At 39.8% G+C, this 21,245-nt stretch overlaps 1 protein-coding gene across 1 annotated transcript in view; it reads right to left on the bottom strand.

The window, feature by feature from the left end:
* Positions 1 to 204: 204 nt before the first annotated feature.
* The window catches only part of sema3e (sema domain, immunoglobulin domain (Ig), short basic domain, secreted, (semaphorin) 3E), a 35,272-nt gene continuing 14,231 nt past the window's right edge, over positions 205 to 21,245 (bottom strand). Inside the window, exons 2-17 of the mRNA XM_058645834.1 lie at positions 20,923 to 21,083; positions 19,688 to 19,747; positions 19,288 to 19,407; positions 13,631 to 13,724; positions 13,253 to 13,369; positions 12,041 to 12,183; positions 11,832 to 11,946; positions 10,747 to 10,816; positions 10,518 to 10,662; positions 8,782 to 9,007; positions 7,825 to 7,916; positions 7,425 to 7,466; positions 6,187 to 6,353; positions 5,816 to 5,886; positions 5,478 to 5,599; positions 205 to 4,586 (exon numbers count right to left, since the gene is read on the bottom strand). Coding sequence (XP_058501817.1) covers positions 4,068 to 4,586; positions 5,478 to 5,599; positions 5,816 to 5,886; positions 6,187 to 6,353; positions 7,425 to 7,466; positions 7,825 to 7,916; positions 8,782 to 9,007; positions 10,518 to 10,662; positions 10,747 to 10,816; positions 11,832 to 11,946; positions 12,041 to 12,183; positions 13,253 to 13,369; positions 13,631 to 13,724; positions 19,288 to 19,407; positions 19,688 to 19,747; positions 20,923 to 21,083 — 2,264 coding nt within the window. The 3' untranslated portion in view covers positions 205 to 4,067. The remainder of the gene's footprint in view (positions 4,587 to 5,477; positions 5,600 to 5,815; positions 5,887 to 6,186; positions 6,354 to 7,424; positions 7,467 to 7,824; positions 7,917 to 8,781; positions 9,008 to 10,517; positions 10,663 to 10,746; positions 10,817 to 11,831; positions 11,947 to 12,040; positions 12,184 to 13,252; positions 13,370 to 13,630; positions 13,725 to 19,287; positions 19,408 to 19,687; positions 19,748 to 20,922; positions 21,084 to 21,245) is intronic.

The following is a 21,245-nucleotide window of genomic DNA, read 5'->3' as shown; positions in this document are numbered from 1 at the left end:
TGTGGTAAAATCACATTGCTCCACCTCCCCATGTAAGACTAATCCTAATGTGTGTGCGTGTAGTGCCATGAAGCAATTCAAGTTTCTCCTGAGTGAGACCTCATGATTCTCCAGGTCAGCGGCCCTGATCTTATGGCCGGGAGTGGAGACAGCCCCCAATCTCCCTGCAACAAGCCACTTCACAATGACTCTGAAGCTGTTAAATTAGGGTAAAAACATGCAGAGTTCTGCTTTTATTAACATTGCACAACATTATAAAACAAAAAGTCTTACTTAATATAGTTTTATTTCTGTTTTTGGTCCATATATTTACTTTGGTTCCAAAATGTAGACACAACAAAGACTGCAGGAGCAGTGAAGAATATTTAACTTTAATAAACAGGCTTGCTGAGTCTCTTGTATGCTGTTAGGCAGGCTGGCAGGCAAACAGGGAATCCTAATGAAGGAAAAACAAAACGTGGGCACCAAGCGAACAATAGGCAAGACCAACAGAGGCACAAGGTTTCACAGGGGCAAAAATGCACTATATAAAACAATAAGGGTCGGTCAAACAATTACAAAGACAGGAAATTGACAAAACTATCAAAAATATTTCAGGTATAAACTTCAGGCAAGTCACTCAACTTACTCTTCTGAGTCTTAGGAAGGAGGGAAAGGGGGGAGGGAGGGAGAGTGGTGAGCAGTGCAGGGGCTGAAATGGTAAAATTTCAATACGCCAGCCTCGCCTTTCCATGTAGACAGAGAATATGCTACTTTAGGAAAACGATGACGTCATATTCCCAGCTCCCAGTCATGCATTGTCTTGTGTTTGGAGATTGTTTGACAGTTTTACCAACTCCTGTCAATGAAAAGTAACTATAGTCAACCTGAAAAGACACTAGATATCACTCGAACATGTTCTGTCTTTAGAGATTTCACACACAGGGGTGAACAAAAGTGTTGCATCGTCAAATAAAGAGAGGAGGAAACAAAACAGATCAGTGATTGTTCCACACACACAGCCACCTGTGTACTGCACATCTACAGCTCGTTATTGTCTGTGACTCTGTTTATGTGTGCCGTGTGTCTGTGACTTTGTGTGTGTGTGCGCTGCACTCACACAGTGTACTTCTGTGTGTGTGTGTGCGACTCTCCGCCCGCAGTAAATACAGTTACAGTTGTAGTCATTTAAAAAAAAAAAATCAAAAATAGTCACAGGGTCTTTAAAGTCGCTGTAAAACTGTAAACTTAAACAAACAGACATTATTTCCTTCTCTTTCCCCTGACTTTGTTAATTCTGTCTAATATCTAACGTTTGCAACGTCGTCTTCTCTGTTGTTGGTGTAACGTTACAACGCAACATACAGTGCTGACAAATGTACTATGTACAGCGTTTAGAGTCGTTCCAGGTGGTTCTGTGTGGACGGAGATATTTCCTGGAACAATGCCGTCTTTACGGGGAACAGCAAAGAAAAAGATGGTTTACATTTCGTGCCATTTCCGTCTGGACGTGACCACTGTGCTTTGAGTAGGGGATAGAGAAAGGTGACGTGGCCGGGTTTTAAAAGCAGGAGGAGTCTGGGACAATGACCCTCGCCCTCGCAGTGATTGGACATGGAGAGCCAATGACAAAATTTGAATGCAGTTGGTGGTGTTTGACCAGAGAGGCAGAAGATATACAGACTTCTTTTAATATTTTATACCCACTGGTGCACAAGCTTCTTCTGGTGGTAATTCAGGAATACTGTTGTACTGTGTACACCAGGGTTTGTGATGAGATTGACCTGAGGGACTTTTGACTGGGGAACATAGAAAATGAAACAAATAGCAAAAAAAAATCCTGTGAAGCTGACTTTGCTCGGCCTATTTACACTACTGTAATTTAATACTGGCGATAAACGAGTTATTTTGAGAGCTCAATATTTTCTGAGGTGGTACTATGTTCTCTGGCTTTAGACTCAACACTTAAGATTTGAATCTAGATCAAAAAATAACATCGCTAGATAGAGTACACATATACACTGGTTTTCACCTGGAAAAAAAAGAAGTGATTAACATTTTAAACTCTCGTGTGGGGGGAGATAATAACACGCGAGGGTCTCCACTTTATTGGTTTACTGTCTTCATTGCTAATGTGTGTGTGGGTGTTTGTTTTTGCTTGCACCATATTCGAGGTGAAGCACGATGAACATCATTTAATCAATTTCCCTTCGAAGAATGATTAAGCAGAATAATGAGGGACGACATGTGAGGACAAAACTAAGCAATGATTGTTTTTCCTTTACAACGTGCACACAATACGTGAAGTCAAGAAGGTCAAAACCATACAAAAATAAAAGCAAGACATGACAAAACTCATAAGTGCCACAATGCATTTCATTGCTGCGTGAGCTTGATTTGTGTTTCCGTCATCTCGCAATTATGAACGTGAACGTTTGCCAGGCTGACTCATCAGTTCTGCTAATGACATGCTTGGATGGTTCACCCTGTCATTAACTTTCCATCTGCAGACAAACAAAAGGGGGTGTGCGTGAAGAGGTGGAGGGTACGGGGTGATGGAGGGAGGAAGTAAAAGAAAAGGAGAAAGGAGGGAAAACAGCCAGTGTGCAAAGATTACTCTGAACATACACGTTATAGTTCACCAGATGTGCGCACAAAAGAAGCACCCTGCATTTTAGATAAATACAACAACACACAAAAATTCTCTTGGTATGTTTTTGATCACAACTGCACACATAAAAGTACTTTTCATTTACTGTGACAGGGTGTACAAGTACAGCATTTAAATATTAATAGTTTCCATTAAAGGCATAATTGTAACTCAAACATGCCTTAAATATTCATTATAGTGGCATTGCAACATCTCACTGTATGTATAGTTCATTCACACTCTCTCTCTCTCTCACACACACACACACACACACACTCACTGCAGCCATGACCATAAGCTTGAAGCATTTATTTTTTTACTGTACAAAAAAACAGCTCTATATTTTCCAGTTTTGACATCTAAACAACAGAACTCAGTAGAACCCAAGAAAATAAGTTAACATCGTACCAAAAAAAAGATTAAAAGGCCATTACTTATAACACTGTTGTTTCCTTTAGTGAGAGTTTGTCATATTCTGGTATTGAATAGGAGGTGGAGTAGAGGTTTGGCAGAGCGGAGTCTGTGTGTGGTTCCTCTGACAGCCGGGTCGGTCCGCGGGTTGCTGATATATTATGTTCCGTGTTTTCGGATCAGAGACCGTGACGCTGCCCTAATCATTCATCCGTTCAGCCGCATGGCCTCTGCTCTGCACTGACTCTGACATTCAAAATATTTAACCCAGGGCCTGCGTCAGACAGTCTGTCACTTTTCCCAAACATCATGCTCCAACGAATATTACACGATTCCTTCGGTGATATTCGCGCACTCTCTCTCTCTCTTAGACATACACACACACACACACACACACACATGCACACATGTGACAACATTATTTATAATTTATCATTACTATCATTTTCAATTCTGTGAGGTTGTGCTGCCTCCTCCACTGCTTTGGATGAAGCTATCTGCTAAGCTAAGCAAGTGAGTCAGCAGATTTGTTTTTAATATTCAGACGGTTTGGTGTGGTGTAGCTTGTGTCATCCATCAAAACATGATGACAGCACATACTTATTTATTTTTGGACCACGAGGGCTGTTCAAAGTGGACTTAAGGCCAAACTGTGCTCAGAGCCCCCTCTGCTGGACCACATGAAAATTGCTTCGCATGGCCGACGCACTTCTAGGCTTTATATTTTGCACTTATTTGGATTTTTAACATTCAATTTTTGAACAAATATCCTAATTTTGGATAATAACAAAAAACGTGACAGCACTAGATGAATGTAAACAACTTAATCAAGGAATTGAATGATAAAAGCAGCTGCAGTAGCATAACAACCCGCTACAGTTTATTCTCTTTTCTTTTTTGCAACTGCTTTTGTTTAAAGCTAAGAAAAAAAATCTTTGAAAAGGTGCAAACACTGAGTGAGTCTGACCTTTAGAGAGAAAGTGTGTCTGTATGTATGCATAAATGTGTGTGTGTGCATTCAGTCTCCTCAGGTGTCTAAAATGTGCCTCGGCGCTCGGTTGGAGTTCACCTCCCCCCTCTCTTTCCTTTTCCTCTCGCCACCTGGAGAGGAGTGCTTCCTTTTTGTCTTTTTACGTTTTTTATCCACGCACCACATTTTCTCACAGTACTCTGCCACTCTCTGGGCATTTCCGTAGCCGATCAGCTTGAGAAACTCCTTATACCACTGCTTGGAGTGGTGGCCCGGGAGCGAGGATGGCACCAGAACCCTGGGGCTGGTGCTGGGGCCGATGCTGGGGCCGATGCTGTGGCCCGGTGGGGGGTCAGAGGAGACACTGCACGAAGGTTTCTCCGCCTCCTCGTCATTGGACCTGTGGAACGCCGACTCTACCCGCTCCCCTCTCAGCACGTGCAGAGTGATGCGGAGTAACGTGTTGACGTATCCGTGTTCCACAGTCTGGCACACGTACACGCCGGCGTCTGAGCTCTTGACGTGTAAGAACAGCAGCCCGTGGGAAATCATGATCACCCGCTCATCACTTTCAACCTTCATGGAGAAAAAATTCAACATCATTTCTCTCTTTAGTCCAGTTTAGTGATTCAGAAGACACCTGCTTCTGTTACGTAAAAATACAGTCATGGATTAATCAGGGACAGTATTTGAATATATTTGAATGGTGCACTAGTTTACTGGCTTTTGAAGTTAAAGGCGTTAAACTTTGCCCACTTAAATCTACTTTTTTATCTCACAGGGGCAAGACAGAGGCTGCTGGTGTACTGCTGCCTCATTTGACAAATTTAAGCAAAGGTGAACCCATGTGAAGGATTTCAAACACTTACAGTCACAATAGTGTAAGTAATTTAAATTTAGTGATGGCGGTAGCAGTGGCTTACAAAATCCTGTGTGCCGTGATCTTAAATCACAGATTTTGTTTTTTTTCCATGGACTTTGGTGTAGGAGAGTGAGCAGTTTGATATAAACAGCATATGTATATGTGTATATGTATACCACTTATGATGGAAGGTATTTGAATTGTTTGTTTATTTATTAAAAAAAAAAGTCACCAGTATGTAAATTCACTATTTTATAGTTTTGAGAGGCACAAACAACATTTTCCTTCAACACTAAAGTACTATGTGTACCTAATAAAGTGGTTGCTCTTCCTCATTCTGATGCTCGGTTTGAACTTCAGCAGGTCTTCCTGACCATGTCTACATGCATGAATGCACAGGCTGATTAAATATTTGCGTTAACAAGCAGTTGAAAATAATGTACCTAATAATGTGGCCTGTAGATGAATTTAAGTATCTGTACCTCTCATGTTTACATTTGTTTTTGTGTGTTGTTTGGAGAAAATATCAATGAGCGATATTGAACATTAAACCCATAAAACAACTGATTTAATTTAGCACTAATGTGTTGGTGCGGCGCACTCACCTCGTGTTTCTCTCCTCCTTGATGAAGAAACCAGATGACTTTGGCCTGAAGTGATCGAGGGACACACTCCAGCAAAGTGCTGTTATTCTCGACGCTGTACACCAACCGTTCAGATCCTTCGTCTACACACAAACAGACACACACATAAAGGGTAGTGAGGCAACAAAAAAAGGCCTTTTCATTCGCTTACAATATACAGTGATTGTTGTTTTGACTACGACAACACAATAACATCTTGCTTGTATACAGTAGGTGTCACAATGATGACCCCACTAAATGCACACAAACACATGTGTTCACACACATACACACGTGCCACAGTCATTTCACACTCTAACCATCAATTTGCAGCCCATTGCACAGCTGGACGGCGTTGCCATGGCGAACATCCTGCCGCCTGAATCGTCGGCTGTGATGGGAGAGAGGGGGGGGGGGGACAAAAGAGGGTGTCATTTTGAGCATGTGATGGAAGACATTTGGTGAAAAGAGTTTAAAGAGGAGGTGAGGTGAGGTGTGTGTGTGTGTGTGTGTGTGTGTGCAGCACACAGCAATCATGTCTATCAGGCACTTGAGAAACCAGCCTCGGAGCGTGGTGACATTCATCAGGGCAGGATGATATGATGGAACATTCACTGCTTTAATGTGTGAACAGCTGGCTAACACACACACACACACACACACACACACACACACACACACACACACAGACCTCTTGGCGTAGACTCCAGCAGGGTAATATCTGGAGCAGGTGAAGCCATCCCACGCACAGTAAGGGTCTCTGGCCAGACAGCAATCAGCACATTCAGAGCCATAGCGGTCACACTGATGCAGTCTGACCTGGGCCACACCCACTTCAGAGCCAACGTAGAGCTGTTGCTGTATACATAAAAAAAGAATAAGACGTTATGGTAGAAATATTTCATTAGTTTAATGTTGATGATTCTGTCTTGCTCTAAAACTACAGTGAGAGGTGTCAGTTTTATTTATTTTTGCAGGGAACCACACGCCTCATAGCGGGAAAATAGGCTCAAAAATAGAGGCGCGTCTCAGTGTGTCAACATGGATGCTGAAATAAAAATGCAGCCGTGACGCACAGTGATGCACTGCCTTCTTTAGCGTAGCTTTGGTCTACTAGATACAACGAGAAAATACGGGAAGAATGTACACTCAAATAACTAAATAGATACATAATTATGACAATTATTCATATATTTCGAAGAAGAAAAAATCTTCTTTAGGAACAATTCCGTATTTAGTGTGACCGCAGCACTCGGCACATCTTGCACCTCTTGAACTCTTTTAGTTCTTTTGTCTGGAAGTTTTCTTCAGTAATCTTGTGGTAAATTAAACCAGTTTTCTTTTAACACTTCGCACAATTATTCTTAGGATTCAGGCTTGAGTCTTTGATTTCTGTCTTAGCTGATCCTGTACAGCCTCCACAATATTTAGGTCTAGACTCTGGAGGTTAGACCTGTCATTGTCAGGAAGTACTGGCAGAAAGGTTTTTATCACAGCTTGAATACCACATATTATTGCTGATTTTTCTTGAGAGTGGCCTTTCTGATGCACCGATGATAGGATGTCTTTGTCTGTAGAACTCTGTGATCGTTGGCACTTTGAATGAAATAATGTGTTTGAAAGTCAACCTTGTATATTGAGAAGTATGAAACAGTCGGACAAGGACATGCACTTGTGGAGGTCATATTAAATAGTGTACCATTTTTACCTGTAGAGGCTGTTATTTTAAATCTGCTTACATATTTCCTGTATGTTGGTGTCACATTCCAATAAAGAGAGTGAGGACATATAATTATGTATAGTCGTAGCAAGTAGGCTACACTTCATCTCAATAATATACATATAATACAATTTGTTGAAAAGTTATCTTGTGGTTAAACAACAAAACTGCATTAATAAATGACAGAATGGATTTAAAGCTGCTCATACCCTTTTAGGTGATATTATCATCTCTCTGATTGGTGCTGACGCCTGTTAATAGGAAAAAGAAAAAAGGTTATTTGAAAATGAACCGTCTCTTCATTTCCTATAGGAATACATTCTTGGTAACTTGAAGCTTCCATTTGTGCTTCTGTCTGTCCTCAAACACCTTTCAATTAAGACGCAACCAAAAGTCATCACCCCGTGGAGGATGGTTTTCAAACATGACTGAGAACTGATACCTTCGAATCATTATCACTGAAAACAAACAAGGCCGCTCATCAGTATTTTCTTTACACTGTGTAACAGAGGCAGTAATGATGTGACTTGCACGCGTATAAATTGCAGAACTTGTTCGGTTCCAAAGTCAAACTTGCTTTCACAGTTTGCGCCTAAAAATAGAGAGTACCTTGAATACTTGCAGCTCTTCCAGCAGCACCTCCTCCATGGTGTCTGTGTCTTTGTTGTAGATAGTGATGGCTTTCAACACGACCGAGTCATCTACACAGAGGAAGATATTAATGCAACACTGTGGCTTTTGACAAATGTTTTACAGGGAATTATTCATTATTCTTCCACAGAAACGGAGAAAACTGGCAACAGTTGCAATTTAGTTTGAATATTTTACATCAAGCTGCCCATGGTTTTCTTGATTAAAGGTTCAGTGAAATACAATGAAGGTTTTTTTTTATTGGCAGATATTTGGAAGTGTAGCTTGGGTGAACCCAGCTGAGTCTGACAACCATTTTGCTTTCGCTCTGCAGACATGTCTGGCAAGGACCACAGAATCTCCTAAAAAAGGGAACCAATCACAGACAGGTTTTTTTCCCTGGCGCACTACAGGTGAGCTCAATGTGATGGCGACAGATAAGCAATGTGTATTGGTACACATCCAACATGGTGGCCACCAAAGAGCAGCTGTCTTTTGATTTGGGAAAAGTAATTCAGCGCCATTGCGAGATAGCCATTGCTCCTAGTGAACTACAACAAGCGTCTACATCTGTGGTCATGCCTCTTGCAAGTGGAAGGTGCATAAAGCCTTTCCGGAAGAGATTGAGATGCTAGGACAAGTGTGTAACTGTGTTATGTAGCCAGAAAATAAGCACTTTTGTATGTGTATTTATACTTTAAGTAAGAGCCTTTAGAGAGGCCACCATCTTGAGTCACCCACGTTTCTTCAGCATTTAATATTTTGAAGCAGAAGCTTTCAGTGCAGATGAGGATTAAGTTAATGTGATGCACAAACCAATGAAAGAGAATGAATAAAAGGAGAGAGTGGTAACAGTTGTACATTTTGCAACCGTGACAGATTCTTACACACTGGACCTTAAAGCACAATATTGCCAATTCTTTATAAAGAGTGTACCAGTGCCGATGTACAGAACATGGTAGTGTCCGTCCTGGGCTTGGACTCTGTCCACAGCGATCTGCGTCAGCTTCCTCCTGCCCGGCTCTGTCTGCAGCAGGACCGGTCTACGGTACTGGGGAAGCACTGGACGATACATGACAGGGTGAGACCGCACAAACCGGAGAACCTCATCAGGAAACTCCTTGGAGCTGTGGAAGCCACCGCCGCTGACTTTACTGGCACACTAGTGTGAGAGAGGAGAGACGGAAGAGGCCCATTACATGTGTTAGCAATTTGAACAGGCCCCTGTGTGACCTGAAGTGCTGTCCTACAAGCTCTCAACACTATTCCTCTTAAAGGGCAAATGTCCTGGACACAGACTGGAGCTGAATGCTGTGAATGCATAATGCTGATGCATTAGAGAATGAGGTTTTCAGAACAATGACGTGACCTTTCTCCGGTGTTTCTTTAATCCTCTTCGTAGTAAAACAAAAAAAACATAAATCACTACATTTTATCGGACAAGTGGAAATCTTATTTTGAGGCTTTGAAATTGTCTCTTCTTTGTTGAAATTTTGAAAATTCACAGATATCACCTGTCGATTACACTGGTGCAGTACTTTGTCTATGTTTATAACTGACTTCATGTTACAAGTAAAGAAAAGACCTGAAACGAAAACTGAAACTGAATGATGAATATCTCAGGGTAAACTACTAGAACTATAAAGTTCATCACATGCACGGTAAATTACCACGTGACACTCAGCTAATCATATTAGTGAAGCGAGGCCATATTGTACGCCCAAGTAGAGCATTTCCATTTCACACTCGACATGCTTTTTAGCCGCGCCTCAAATGAACCAGCCCTGGCTGAGAAGCATGAGGAAAAAGATGAGATCTATCCTCGTCAATATTAGCTGCGTGGATTTCATCGCAAACAAGACAAAGACAATGTCAATGTCTCGATCTGTCACTTATGCAACACCTCTGTTCCATTTTACAAATATTTAGGACTTTGATAAAACAAAAAAGGCAAAAAAACAATCGAAAGCAGGAGGGAAAGACACAAGAAAAGCTCAAACAGAAAGATGCACTTTAACACACAGGGCACAAGAAAGTGTAACTAGAAGGAATCAAGGAAACATCACAGCAGCAGCACAAAACTAAACAAAGTGAAACAAATGAACCAACAGCAGCACTGGAGAGCACAGAGACTAAATTCACTCGAGAGGCAGGTGAGACTAATAAGACCCAGGTGAAACCCATAGGGCGGGGCAGACAATCAAAAAGGAAGACAGGAGGTAAAACCTTTTATTGTGAAATATTTATATTATATTTATATCTCAGTCAACCAGGTCATAGTCATTTTCAGGAGTTAGTTTTTGTACTTATTTGTATTTAATTTTTGAATAAAAAATAAATAAATAAGAACATATGTTAAAATAAAATTTCATTATACTAACTTTGATTTAAAAGTCAGTTGTTGATTACACACAGACAATTATACACTTATTTAAACATACAGTATATTGGATTGCACTCTTTATTTTGATTAATGCCATTTTAATGTCTTGCTTTTATTCTATGATTTTCTTAATGTATTCCTATGCCCTTGTAAAGCACTTTGAGTTACCCTGTAGGAATTGTTCATACGTCATTGTGAAGAAAATCATGAGGTCCTATGTTAGAAATCTGTGCTTTAGAGGAGTTAGAGGAACGTTTGAGGACAGTTAAATCAAGACTTGAGGACTTACAGATCCAGGTCTGGGGTAGGGGACTCTGTCCTCGTAAGGTATCCAGTGATGCTCAGGTCTCTCTCTGTAGGCGAACGGACCATTAAAGGCTGCTCTGATGTCGTCCATGTTATAGACACACACAGCGTAGCCTTTAAACACCGCACTGCAGGAGAAATGTATTGTAGAGATATGAGGAATTGCAATATTGGGATTACTCACAGGAATACAGATGTCACCCTTCACCCACCTTGTTGTGCTAAAGAGGCCGAAGATTGTGGGGTTTTTCCCATCCTTATCCTTGAGAACAAAGATGTCCTCTGTAACACAAAATTCACACAAGATGAGAATTTATTTTTTAGCCTCATCACAACCTTGGTCACTGTTAGTAACCAAAATTGTGCTGGTTCCTGAGGAAACAGCTGGAAATATTAAGTTTACATACCACTCTTCCACACTTGAATGTAAAAGCACACCAAAATGGAGCTGAAGATATGCTATTTCAAAAGGTGATAATATTTATTCATAATAATACATAAGAGGCAATTTAATATTCTGTATAAAAACACATAATAAATGAGTAGAATTACATAGAAAGGAAAGGCTAATACATGACTGTGTATGTTTACCTGTGTACAGTCTAATCTGCTGATCTGATCGGAACCAGTAAGTAGGTAGAAAAGGTGTGTGTCTGAAGTGCATCTCGTACATTTGAATGAGACATTGTCTTCGAAAGAAAGTTGAATATTTTGGAAACTATGAAATATTCCACATGTTTGCATGAAGTTTCTATGTTGAAGTATGTGGAAGTATGAGGCTGAAATGTCTTTTTGAATACGTTTTCAAATCATTTTAATGGCAAGAATGTGCCAAACAACGTTGAATATTTCAGAAAATATGTCCTGATCGAGCTGAACATATTGATGTTTGAATGAAGTATGTGGAAGAAGGTGAGGGAAGAAGTCGAAGAAGACAACTGGCCGCCGAAGAACAACATAGTGTCAGGTTGTTTGCAGCAATCCCAATAAATTATGTAAAATGCCTGAGAGTAAAACGAAAAAACGATGCATCCTGAGTGTGCCATTCAAAATATAAATGCTGTGTTGTGCCCTCAGGTCCACAGACGTGAATTGAATGAAAAGGACGCCTAACTGTGGGTCTTTGTTTTGTCTTTAGCAATCAAAAGTGAAAATGTTATGTTATAAATATTCTTTGCAGCTACATGTTGCCTGCCACCGATAAATCTTTCCTAAAATTGATGGGTTGCCTAGAAATGTAGAAGCTTGTCACGCATAGATAACAAAGAAAAATAACGTCTGTAATAAGTCAGCATACCGAGATCATCAAAGTGTGTGTCAATGCCACTGGATCCAGCCACAGAGCAGATAAGACGGGTTTTCAGGAAGGAGCTCCATCTATTCACCAGCATCCTCTGTCCGCCCTGGTCATTCTGAGAGATGAGGGGAGATATGGATTATGACTTGCTCTGTCAGCATTTGCTGGATTATATCCAGATTGGCTTTAGACAACAACTGCATTCTCACCGCACAGACGCGCCCAATGCGGGTGTACACCGCCTTGTTCAGGCCGTCAGCATCCATCTCCCGCTCAGTGAAGAAGAAGTAAACTTTGTCATCGTCCCTGTCATCGTTGTCAGGGATAACTGCTGACCCCACAAATTTAGGCTCTGCAGGGGGAATAAGTGAGTTTACGGTTACACACAGACACACGGTTAAAGGACCAGTGTGTGCAATTTAGGGGAAATTATTTTTGGGTCAGCCATTTTGGACCCGTATTTTAACAGTAACCCACAAAATACATTTATATATACATTTATATATATATATATATATATATATATATATATATATATACACATATATATACATTTATATATATATATGTGTATATATATGTATATATATATATATATGTATATATATATATATATATATATACATACATACATACATATATACATTAAAGGTACAATGTTAATTTTAAATGTATACTCATTGTATTTATTTAATGGATCGTACAAATTGTCATATGTGAATAGGGCTGCAACTAACGTTCATTGTCTCGAATTAATTGAGAAATCCTCAACATCTCAAAATGATGTCTTATCTGCATATCAAAATAATTCACTCTTAAAGATTTATTTGACATATAAACATCATTTAAGAAGCTGATATTAATCTTAGTCTTGTCTTGAACCATAAAAAAACATTCAAACAAATTAATCAAAAAAATTGTTGATTATTAATTGAGTAATTGATTAAATATTGATATTTGATAAGAATAGTTATACAGTAGATTATTATGTGTCATATAATTTGAAGAAAAGACAAAGCTCCCCATGAGCACGTTTATGTTCATGAACTTTATTATTGTGTGTCATTATTTTTTTTTAGTGTTGTATTGTCTCACTTGAAGCCACAAAGACTGTGTTTTGTAGTAAAATATTACTTGTGTCGCTGAAACTGTAAATCCAGGTGTCATACTGTATATCCCCACTTAAATAAAAAAATCACTTATTTCATCTGCATCCTGGCCAGCAAGACAATTCCTTAGCATTTAAGAAGCAGTACATACAAACTACTTCCATTACACTCTAGCATAAATAACACCTTTTCTCCGGAGTGTCACAGTATTTTGACAACAGTGTTTGGTTTCTAACTAAATGTGCTGCCTCCTTGTGTGCTTCCCTTGCAATTAAAGGGAGATGTGACCATTTTGCTGTCATAAACACCAACCACTGAGCTGCTGCCTGTCGTCCCTCTCTGTGCGCGTGTACGTCTGGGTGTTGAGTCGACACAAAGCGCCGTCGTTCTCCCAGTAGTCAGTGTACAGGCCGATGTACAGCTCTCCTCCTAATGTAAACACACACACACCAAATAATCACTGAATTATTAATGATGGCAGATAAATCAAAATGCAACCCCCTCATCCTGTTTTTAAGATGCTGTTTTCTCAAAGACCACAAGATGGCAGCATTGACTGTTTGGAGATCAACAGAGTGAGGACACCACTTTCTGACTGAACTACATTAAAGTATTGACACATACACATATTGAGCTTTTAAGTGAGCTGATAATGAGGCGATGGATGTGTGACAAAGTAGTGAGGCTTACTGGAGAGAGTCGACGTGCAGGGACTCTTGGGGTCGTATGGACAACGTCCTCTGCCACTTGTGATTTTGTCCTCTTCAAGAGCAAATAGCTTGTCCTGAGACAAACACACACACACACACATACAGAAAGACATTATTTACATGCAAATGACTACTATTAATACTCATTTTATTTATGTGACACTTTTCAAGGCTAAGAAAGAATGCTTTACATATTATAAGAAACAGATATAAAGAATAGGAATACAGAATACATTAAAACAAGACAAATTAAAAAGACATGTCCTACATCCAGTTGAATTCAATTGGTAATCCAAAAATGAGACAATGAGATGACATCAAGCAGCACACATGTTAAATAAATTAAATACATTTCAGTCAATAAATCAGACAAAAGCGCAGCACACTTAAGTATCCAACTGGCTGCCATTCATTTGTGGCCACTAAAGCAAAATGTACATTTCAAAAATGTAATTTAAGGAGTGACGTTCCAGTGGAGTAAAGTGTAAGATGCCCTTGCAACTTTGTTTCATATGAGTGTCCATAGAGCAAATCATATTCATGCTGTTATCTGAAAATGCCAATCTCTGTGCCACTGCTGGGGTGATTGAACAGATTGTCTTGAATGAAAGGAAATAAAAAAATAAGCTTAAATGTATTAATCAAGTGTTAAGTCACTCATTCATTCATTCAACATTAATGTTAAAGCATTAAAGCCAATAAGAGGATGGATCAGTGAAGTAAAAGATGCTACAATATAACAAAAGATACACAATAAAATGTAGACAGGATAGTATTAATTTTTTTTTTAAATAAATTACAATAAGGTGAAAATGAGACTAGCGGCAATAAAAGAAAGTTGAGAAATTAGTAAATAAAGCTCAATTAAAAGCTTACTGTCAGTTTTCTTGAGGTTGCTTTCAAAATATGGATACTATCTGCTGCCCTCGGGTGTTTGTGAAGGCAAAACAGTGCGAGCCAAGTAATGAAAACAGGCCTCATCGTGTCTTTTTGTGTTGATCGGTAGAAGTTCAAGGCTGCTACCCAAAGACCTGAGGGCTTTAGCGGTTTTGTAAAAAGGCAATTCCGATAAATAAGTGACACTTAGAAAGTGATGGATGATGAAGGAGGAAGGAAGATAAATGAGACAAGGAGTGATCGATGACCAAACAAGGGACCGTGTCAAACCAACAATGTTCTGCTCTTATACTTCACATGTTCACCTCACACAGGCTTGTACTCTGCATGGTCCGGGCCACCACAGTGGTTTTCAGACTGTGACTGGCAGAGCAGAGAGGATGCTGGGTATTGATTTATGAGCAGCTGTGGAACCCCACTGTGCTGCTTCTGCTGCCCCGTGTTTGACTGCAACACAAGTCACTTTCTGGGTAAAACACATCCATCAAACTCGGTCAAATCACTGCGGAGGTTTCTCATGTGATAAACTTGCATGTTAAATGTATATTATTATTTTTTCCAATACTGGTGATAGAAGGTCACAGAGTGACATCGTGGCTTTTGTTGATTTTTCCTCAGTTTAGACGTGAAATTACAGCCAATCGGAATGTGTGTTTTTGACGTCACATTAAAAACATTCATCGTGATGGATAACATGATTGATGTCTCACAAATTGTTTTTTTGTTTTTGTTTTTTTTGGGGGGGAGGAGGATTTAGAAACAATTTGAAAGAAAACATGTGGAAAGGAACAGCTGACAAGTCTCAGCAGCTGCTCTTCAAACATCCTGAAGGGTCTGTGGCAGCTCATGAACCAAGTCATGAAGGTCACTGAGAATGTTTAGTATTTAGTCAAAGGAACACTCCATCATCTTAACCTCCTTGGTGTCAAAACTATATTTTTATTTTACCATTTAGTTTCCATGATTTAACAATGTGACTTTCAATGTTGCTGCACATGTGTCATTTTTATTATACGCCATCTCCTCTGCAACAATCTGATCTGAAGTTTGAGGAGATCGGTCAATGCATGGTGAAAGTTATATTTTTTACCACAACTTCAAGCCAAAATGTATAGTTATTATTATTGTTGGTATTGTGGGTTAAATTGATGTTTAAAACATTAGTGTTTTTGTTAACACTTAAAACTGCCTTATTTCTAATGTAGTTTACAAAAAAATGGTAATAACATGGTTATAATGACTAATAGTCCATTCTATTTCCAGAGTAATAGCTTAGTAATGAGAATTAGTACAGGCTAATACATCACATGAAACTTTGTATGAATTAAAATTGATAAATATCACATTATCACATAAACTTGAAATTCATCCTACCTTATATCCTAAATAATTAGTACCATATTGTTACTGTAATGTACTACATTTTCTATTTTACTTTATTGATAGTTAAAGGGGACATATTATACAAAATCAACTTTTTAACCATTTTAATACTTATATTTGGGACTCTGGAGGCCCTACCAGTCGCCAAAGTGTGGAAAAAGAATACTCAGCCCTTTTTTCGGGGTCCCCCTTAGTGTAAGTATAGGCAATAAAACACGCAATGTTGAATTCCCTGCGCTTATGACGGCAGCATGCGCATTTCACCGCGAATGTTACCGCCCCACCAGTAAGTTTACTTCGAGAGCTCCACCTTAGCTCCACCTTGTCCCTATAAAATGCGAGAGTGCTAGTGTTTTTAACTGACTTACAGTTCGGCAGTGTTCGGCTCGATCCTTGTGTCGGACGTCTCTTCCTGTGACGGCACTCTCGCTGTTTTCCGCGAGAGTTTGATATTGTCAGAGAACTAGTGGAGGGAGGGGGAGATGAATGGAGCGGAGGGAACAGGAGCTGAGCGAGTGAGCGCAGTAACAAGGACAAATCAGAAACCCCCTGGAAGAAGTGGGTGTGTGTTTGCCTGTGTCTCATTTGCATATAAAGGGACCAGGCACAAAACCGAGCGTTTTGGCAGGGTTATTGAACTGCTATGGTGCTTCACGGACATTTTCATTAGGACACCAGGGAACTATTTTAACTTGGAGAAATAGGGTATAATATGTCTCCTTTAATGTTGTTAATGTTGTAATATTTTTTGATTCATTTAGATAAAAAAAAAAAAGAATTTGCTTTAACATAAAGCAAACCATCCAACTTTGCTCATCCTATGAACATTCCTCTGATGACTAATGGCTGAGTGTGGTTGTTGTTTGAAAGCTATGACCGGTGCTGGGATGTGGAATGGAAACTGTGGCAGCTGCCTGACTTTGCAAAACAAAAAAAAAATGCAAGTCATACATTTTGCCTTAATTCTGTCTGTCCTTTCACTGTCACGGGTGTCTGGAACCAATTATGGGCGACCTTGAAAGGTCAGGCCTCTGATCCATCACAGGTCTGACATATAGAGATAAATAACTGTATCCACCTTATTCATGGAAGAGCCACTGAAGAAATGAGTGTGGGTGGAATACAGTGAAGGTGGTGGCAGCTGCATGACTTCAGTGTCACGCTGTTCCCACAGTGCATGATCATCCGCCAGTTTGATGTTGAAACTAAAACCAAGGAAGCCTCATTTATACTCAAGAAAAACACAGAGAGGGACAGAGCCTTTCGTCTGTACCTTGTGTGCATGTCCCAGGAGAACTTACCATGATGGATAAACAGAGCAATACCACCAGAAATTGTGGGGGGCGGTATAGAGTCAATAGTCCAATCAGAGTCTATACTGGCACTAATGCAAGCGGCTGTCTGATGAAACAAGTTGTCAAAAGTCGAGGCGGACAAATCTGCTTGTGTTTCTCTCTATTTTGGATCTAGCACAATAAACTAACCTCTTCAATGGTGTTGATATCTGCAACTAGAGGCAAGGAAGATGCATTTTTGAGGGGTTCGGATAAAGGATCGTGTTAGTTTTGTTTTATCTGTGCTACCATCTTGACCAGGACTACCTGGGAAAAGAGATCTGGTATCACACTGAGACCTTCCTGGCTTAATAAAGGATACATAACATCAAATAAAATCAAATAAAAACTTGGCACTCTAACTGAAGTAGTGTTTAACGTCCATACGAATGCTAAAGACGCAGTGACAGCGATAGCATTTGTGATGGATGAATGTAAAACAGACAAAATGTAGACAAGAAAAATACAAGTTATCATGGAGCGAACACAAGAAGAAGAAGACGACAATGACAATGATAATCAACAGTGAATGTAAGCACAAGAGAGAGGTGGGATTATAATGTCATTGTTTCCCCAAAGTAGTGTATTGGAGTGGAGTTTTGAGATTTTCCCATTCTGGGACCCGTTTTAAAAAAAACACAGAGACTCGATTTCATGTGGACAACCCCTTAATCTCCCTTAATCTCGGACTTGACTATTTGTCTGCCTTCAGAATAAATAAGATTTGTCCCACCTCCTTTAACAAAATGTGACTGACCTTAGCATTGTATCGTTGATACGATACTCAATATTGCTATTGGTTCTGATAGTGGTCAAAATCCCTGGATCAGACAGTGAACAGATACAAATGTAAAATCCCATACAGTCCAAAATATCCTTTATATCGATTGCTTCATAATGCACAGACGGTAAAAAAGTTAATAAAAAGTTTTTGAAATAGCTTGAAATGGTGTAAAAGGTGTGAAAGGACTGTATCAGACTGATATTGGTATCAAGACATACTCAAGTTTGTGAGAGGAAACAGCAGCAAAGACAGTAAAGGTAAAGGTAATAAATAACTAACTAACTGCATTTCCATATATATGGATGCACAATAGATCATATATTGACTATTAAGATGATAATAAGTAGAATAGAGACTGAGTTATGTTGGGGTTCAAGCTCTTTTCTCACTCTCTCCTGCTGTCACAGCCTTTCCTCCCAGGTTGTGTCAGCAGCGTCCTCTTACTTTCGGACCAAACCCGAAGAAATGCCACTGGTGCTGTGCTAATGCTACATCTCTCTGTGAAGTGTGCACTAAACTAAATTTATGTTGACAGGCTAATTAAGACTAATAGGCCGAGTCACCTGCACTTAAAGGGCACAAATATTTTTTGCTGCTCCATCAGTTTCTCGTGCTTTCTGGACAAAGGATTGCTTTCTATAGTAAAGGTTGCCAACCCCTGGCCCAGAAACACATAAATATCCTGGACTGTTCAGTAAACTGACGTCTCGGAGATACATGTTGTACTGAGAAAAGAAAAAAAATAGAGAAACATGCGCACTTAAAATTCCAGTGAGGCCAAATCGTGCACATTACCAGGTGACACACACATTTGATTTGACCTCAGCGTATGAAGTCAGAACATACGTCTTCTCTGACTTCAGAATCCCACCTGCAGCAACGTGTGTTTACCACTTCAGTCCCATGTCCATCATGTCACCACTGAGATCGCATGTGTACACAGTCAACTCTCTGCTCTCTGTGGCAAGTCTTTCCAGTCTTTTTTGCTCAGAGGAGAGACTCAACTAGATTTAATTTGATTTAATGTTTCTCTTTCTGACCAGCAGAGACAAAAGTGAACAACTGTCCACACAATAACAATATTCCGCGTGACAAAAATGCAAATGATTGGGGTAGAATTGCAAACACACATACAATGGTGCACAGGTAAGGCAACATTTTCACTCTCTTTTTCGTCAACATCAACAGCAAGGACTTCTTGCACTAAGTGAGGGAACAGTGAAAGTCTGTGTGACTCACCTGTCCTGAGTGTCCCAGCCTGACCAGGCCACAAACAGGGTTAAAGGCTCCTGTTCCACACACCAGCAGATGGGTGTGGTTGTACTGCTGCAAGACCTTGATGTAGTTTGCACATTCAGGCTGTTGACGAAAAACAGAGTATAGTCAGGTGGCAGCTACAGTCAAGGACCTTGAGAAGGGACTGGAAGCTAAAGGTTTTATGGCATTATGCATAAATCAGTCTGTACATTAACTGTATTAATCTCTAAAATGGATCTGTGTACTTGCATGATAAATCACTTTTACGGTTGGCTATAAGTAAATGCTAAGTCAATGCATATTATCATCTGTGAATCTGTGATAAACAACTTCCGCTATACTAACAATGTCCTTTTTAGATTGTTTACTTGTTGTCTCTTACCTTTTCCCTTCCTTTCATCAAACAATCCTCTATCTGAGGCTCTGTACTGGCCCACTGGATCTGAAAGAAAATGCAAATAAATGTGATATTTCACACCACGGCTGCAACAAATGATTATTTTGATCCCTTTCTCTGGGAGTTAATTAGTTCTTTGGTCCATAAAATGCATAAAATGGTGGGAAGCATCGCTCAGTGTTTCCCAAACCTCAAAATGACACATTTTTTTCCACTGTCCACAAACCAAAGACATTTAGTTTCCAGTAATAGCAGAAGCAGAAACTCACTCAAATTGATTAAGCAATTATCAATTGTAGTTGTCAATTTATTTAAAACTGATTAATCATCCATTTCACACTATGTGAAAATAAACTGAGAGGTTGAGTTTGGTATATGCAAAATCATTTTAATCCGGATATAACATTTGTCATAAATGAAACCTGAATTTGTTATGCAAAAATAAATAAAATACATCATCCAGCGTAACATGACTGCACAGAACAAAAACATCAACATCATTAAAGCACAAGTGCAAGTTCATAGTGTGATGTCAGACCTTGTTCAGCAGCTGAACACCTGGGACAAATGAGGTAATATCTTTGCTTAGCCAACATCCAGGGCATCCTGTACCCATGCGAGTTTAAAAGCACATAACATTCAGACTAAAGATCAAAAGTTACCTCCCTGGTAAGGTTCTGGAAAAAGTGATTCATGTTTTTATAACCTCACAGCTGGATTACTGTAACTTGTTGTCTGCAGCTCATCTTCTCTGATCATATCACCCCATTGCCAGTATGTTTTAAAACATTATCTTAACGTTTGTCTTTAAGTCTTTATATGAACCTGGACACACTGATGCACATGCACACTGCATTCAGAGCGCTGAGGCTGAAGTACCTAAGACTGAACTGAAGACCGAGCCTTTGCGGTGGCAGCCTCCTTGGCCTTTAATTCAGGTTGAGCCAGACTCTCATTTTCTCTGTGTTGCTTGTGTCTGGTACATAGTATTAATGTCTGTTACCAGTTATCTTGCTTCCTATTTTGAGAAGTGTATCGACTTAGTTTATGTTTTGGACAGACAATGCTCCCTGGAACGCCTCGGCCGCTCTCTCTTAATTTGAAATTCAAATCACCAGACCTGCAAAGGCAAACATAATATGCACACCCTGTTTGGTGTTTATTATATGTGTCACTTCCTGAGAGGCAGGGAGGGATGAAAACCTTCAAAACAGTCCTACCTCTCTGTGGTGTGTGTTAACCTGGTCCAGGCTGAGGGAGAACAGCCCATTTTTGGCCCCAATATAGAGCCGTTCGTGGCCTTCGTCCAGCAGCATGGTCTGGGGCTGAAGGGACACTCCATGTCCCTGGAACAGCCAGGTCCTGTTCAACTGCCAAAGCTCTGCAGAGATGACAACACATAGAGAGAGAGATTAGGAGGAAAATTAAAAAAGCAGCACAATGGAGGTCTGCAGTTTGCATTTCAATATAGATAGCGATAGATGGATGGAGACAGAACAAGTTGGAAGATAATTTAATTGGGATTTTCCATTATACAGTTCTA

Source organism: Solea solea, chromosome 12, assembly GCF_958295425.1.
Source record: "Solea solea chromosome 12, fSolSol10.1, whole genome shotgun sequence".
In the NCBI taxonomy this organism is placed as follows: domain Eukaryota; kingdom Metazoa; phylum Chordata; class Actinopteri; order Pleuronectiformes; family Soleidae; genus Solea; species Solea solea.
Note: the sequence above shows the minus strand (reverse complement) of the source record. Positions and strands in the feature narration are given on the sequence as shown.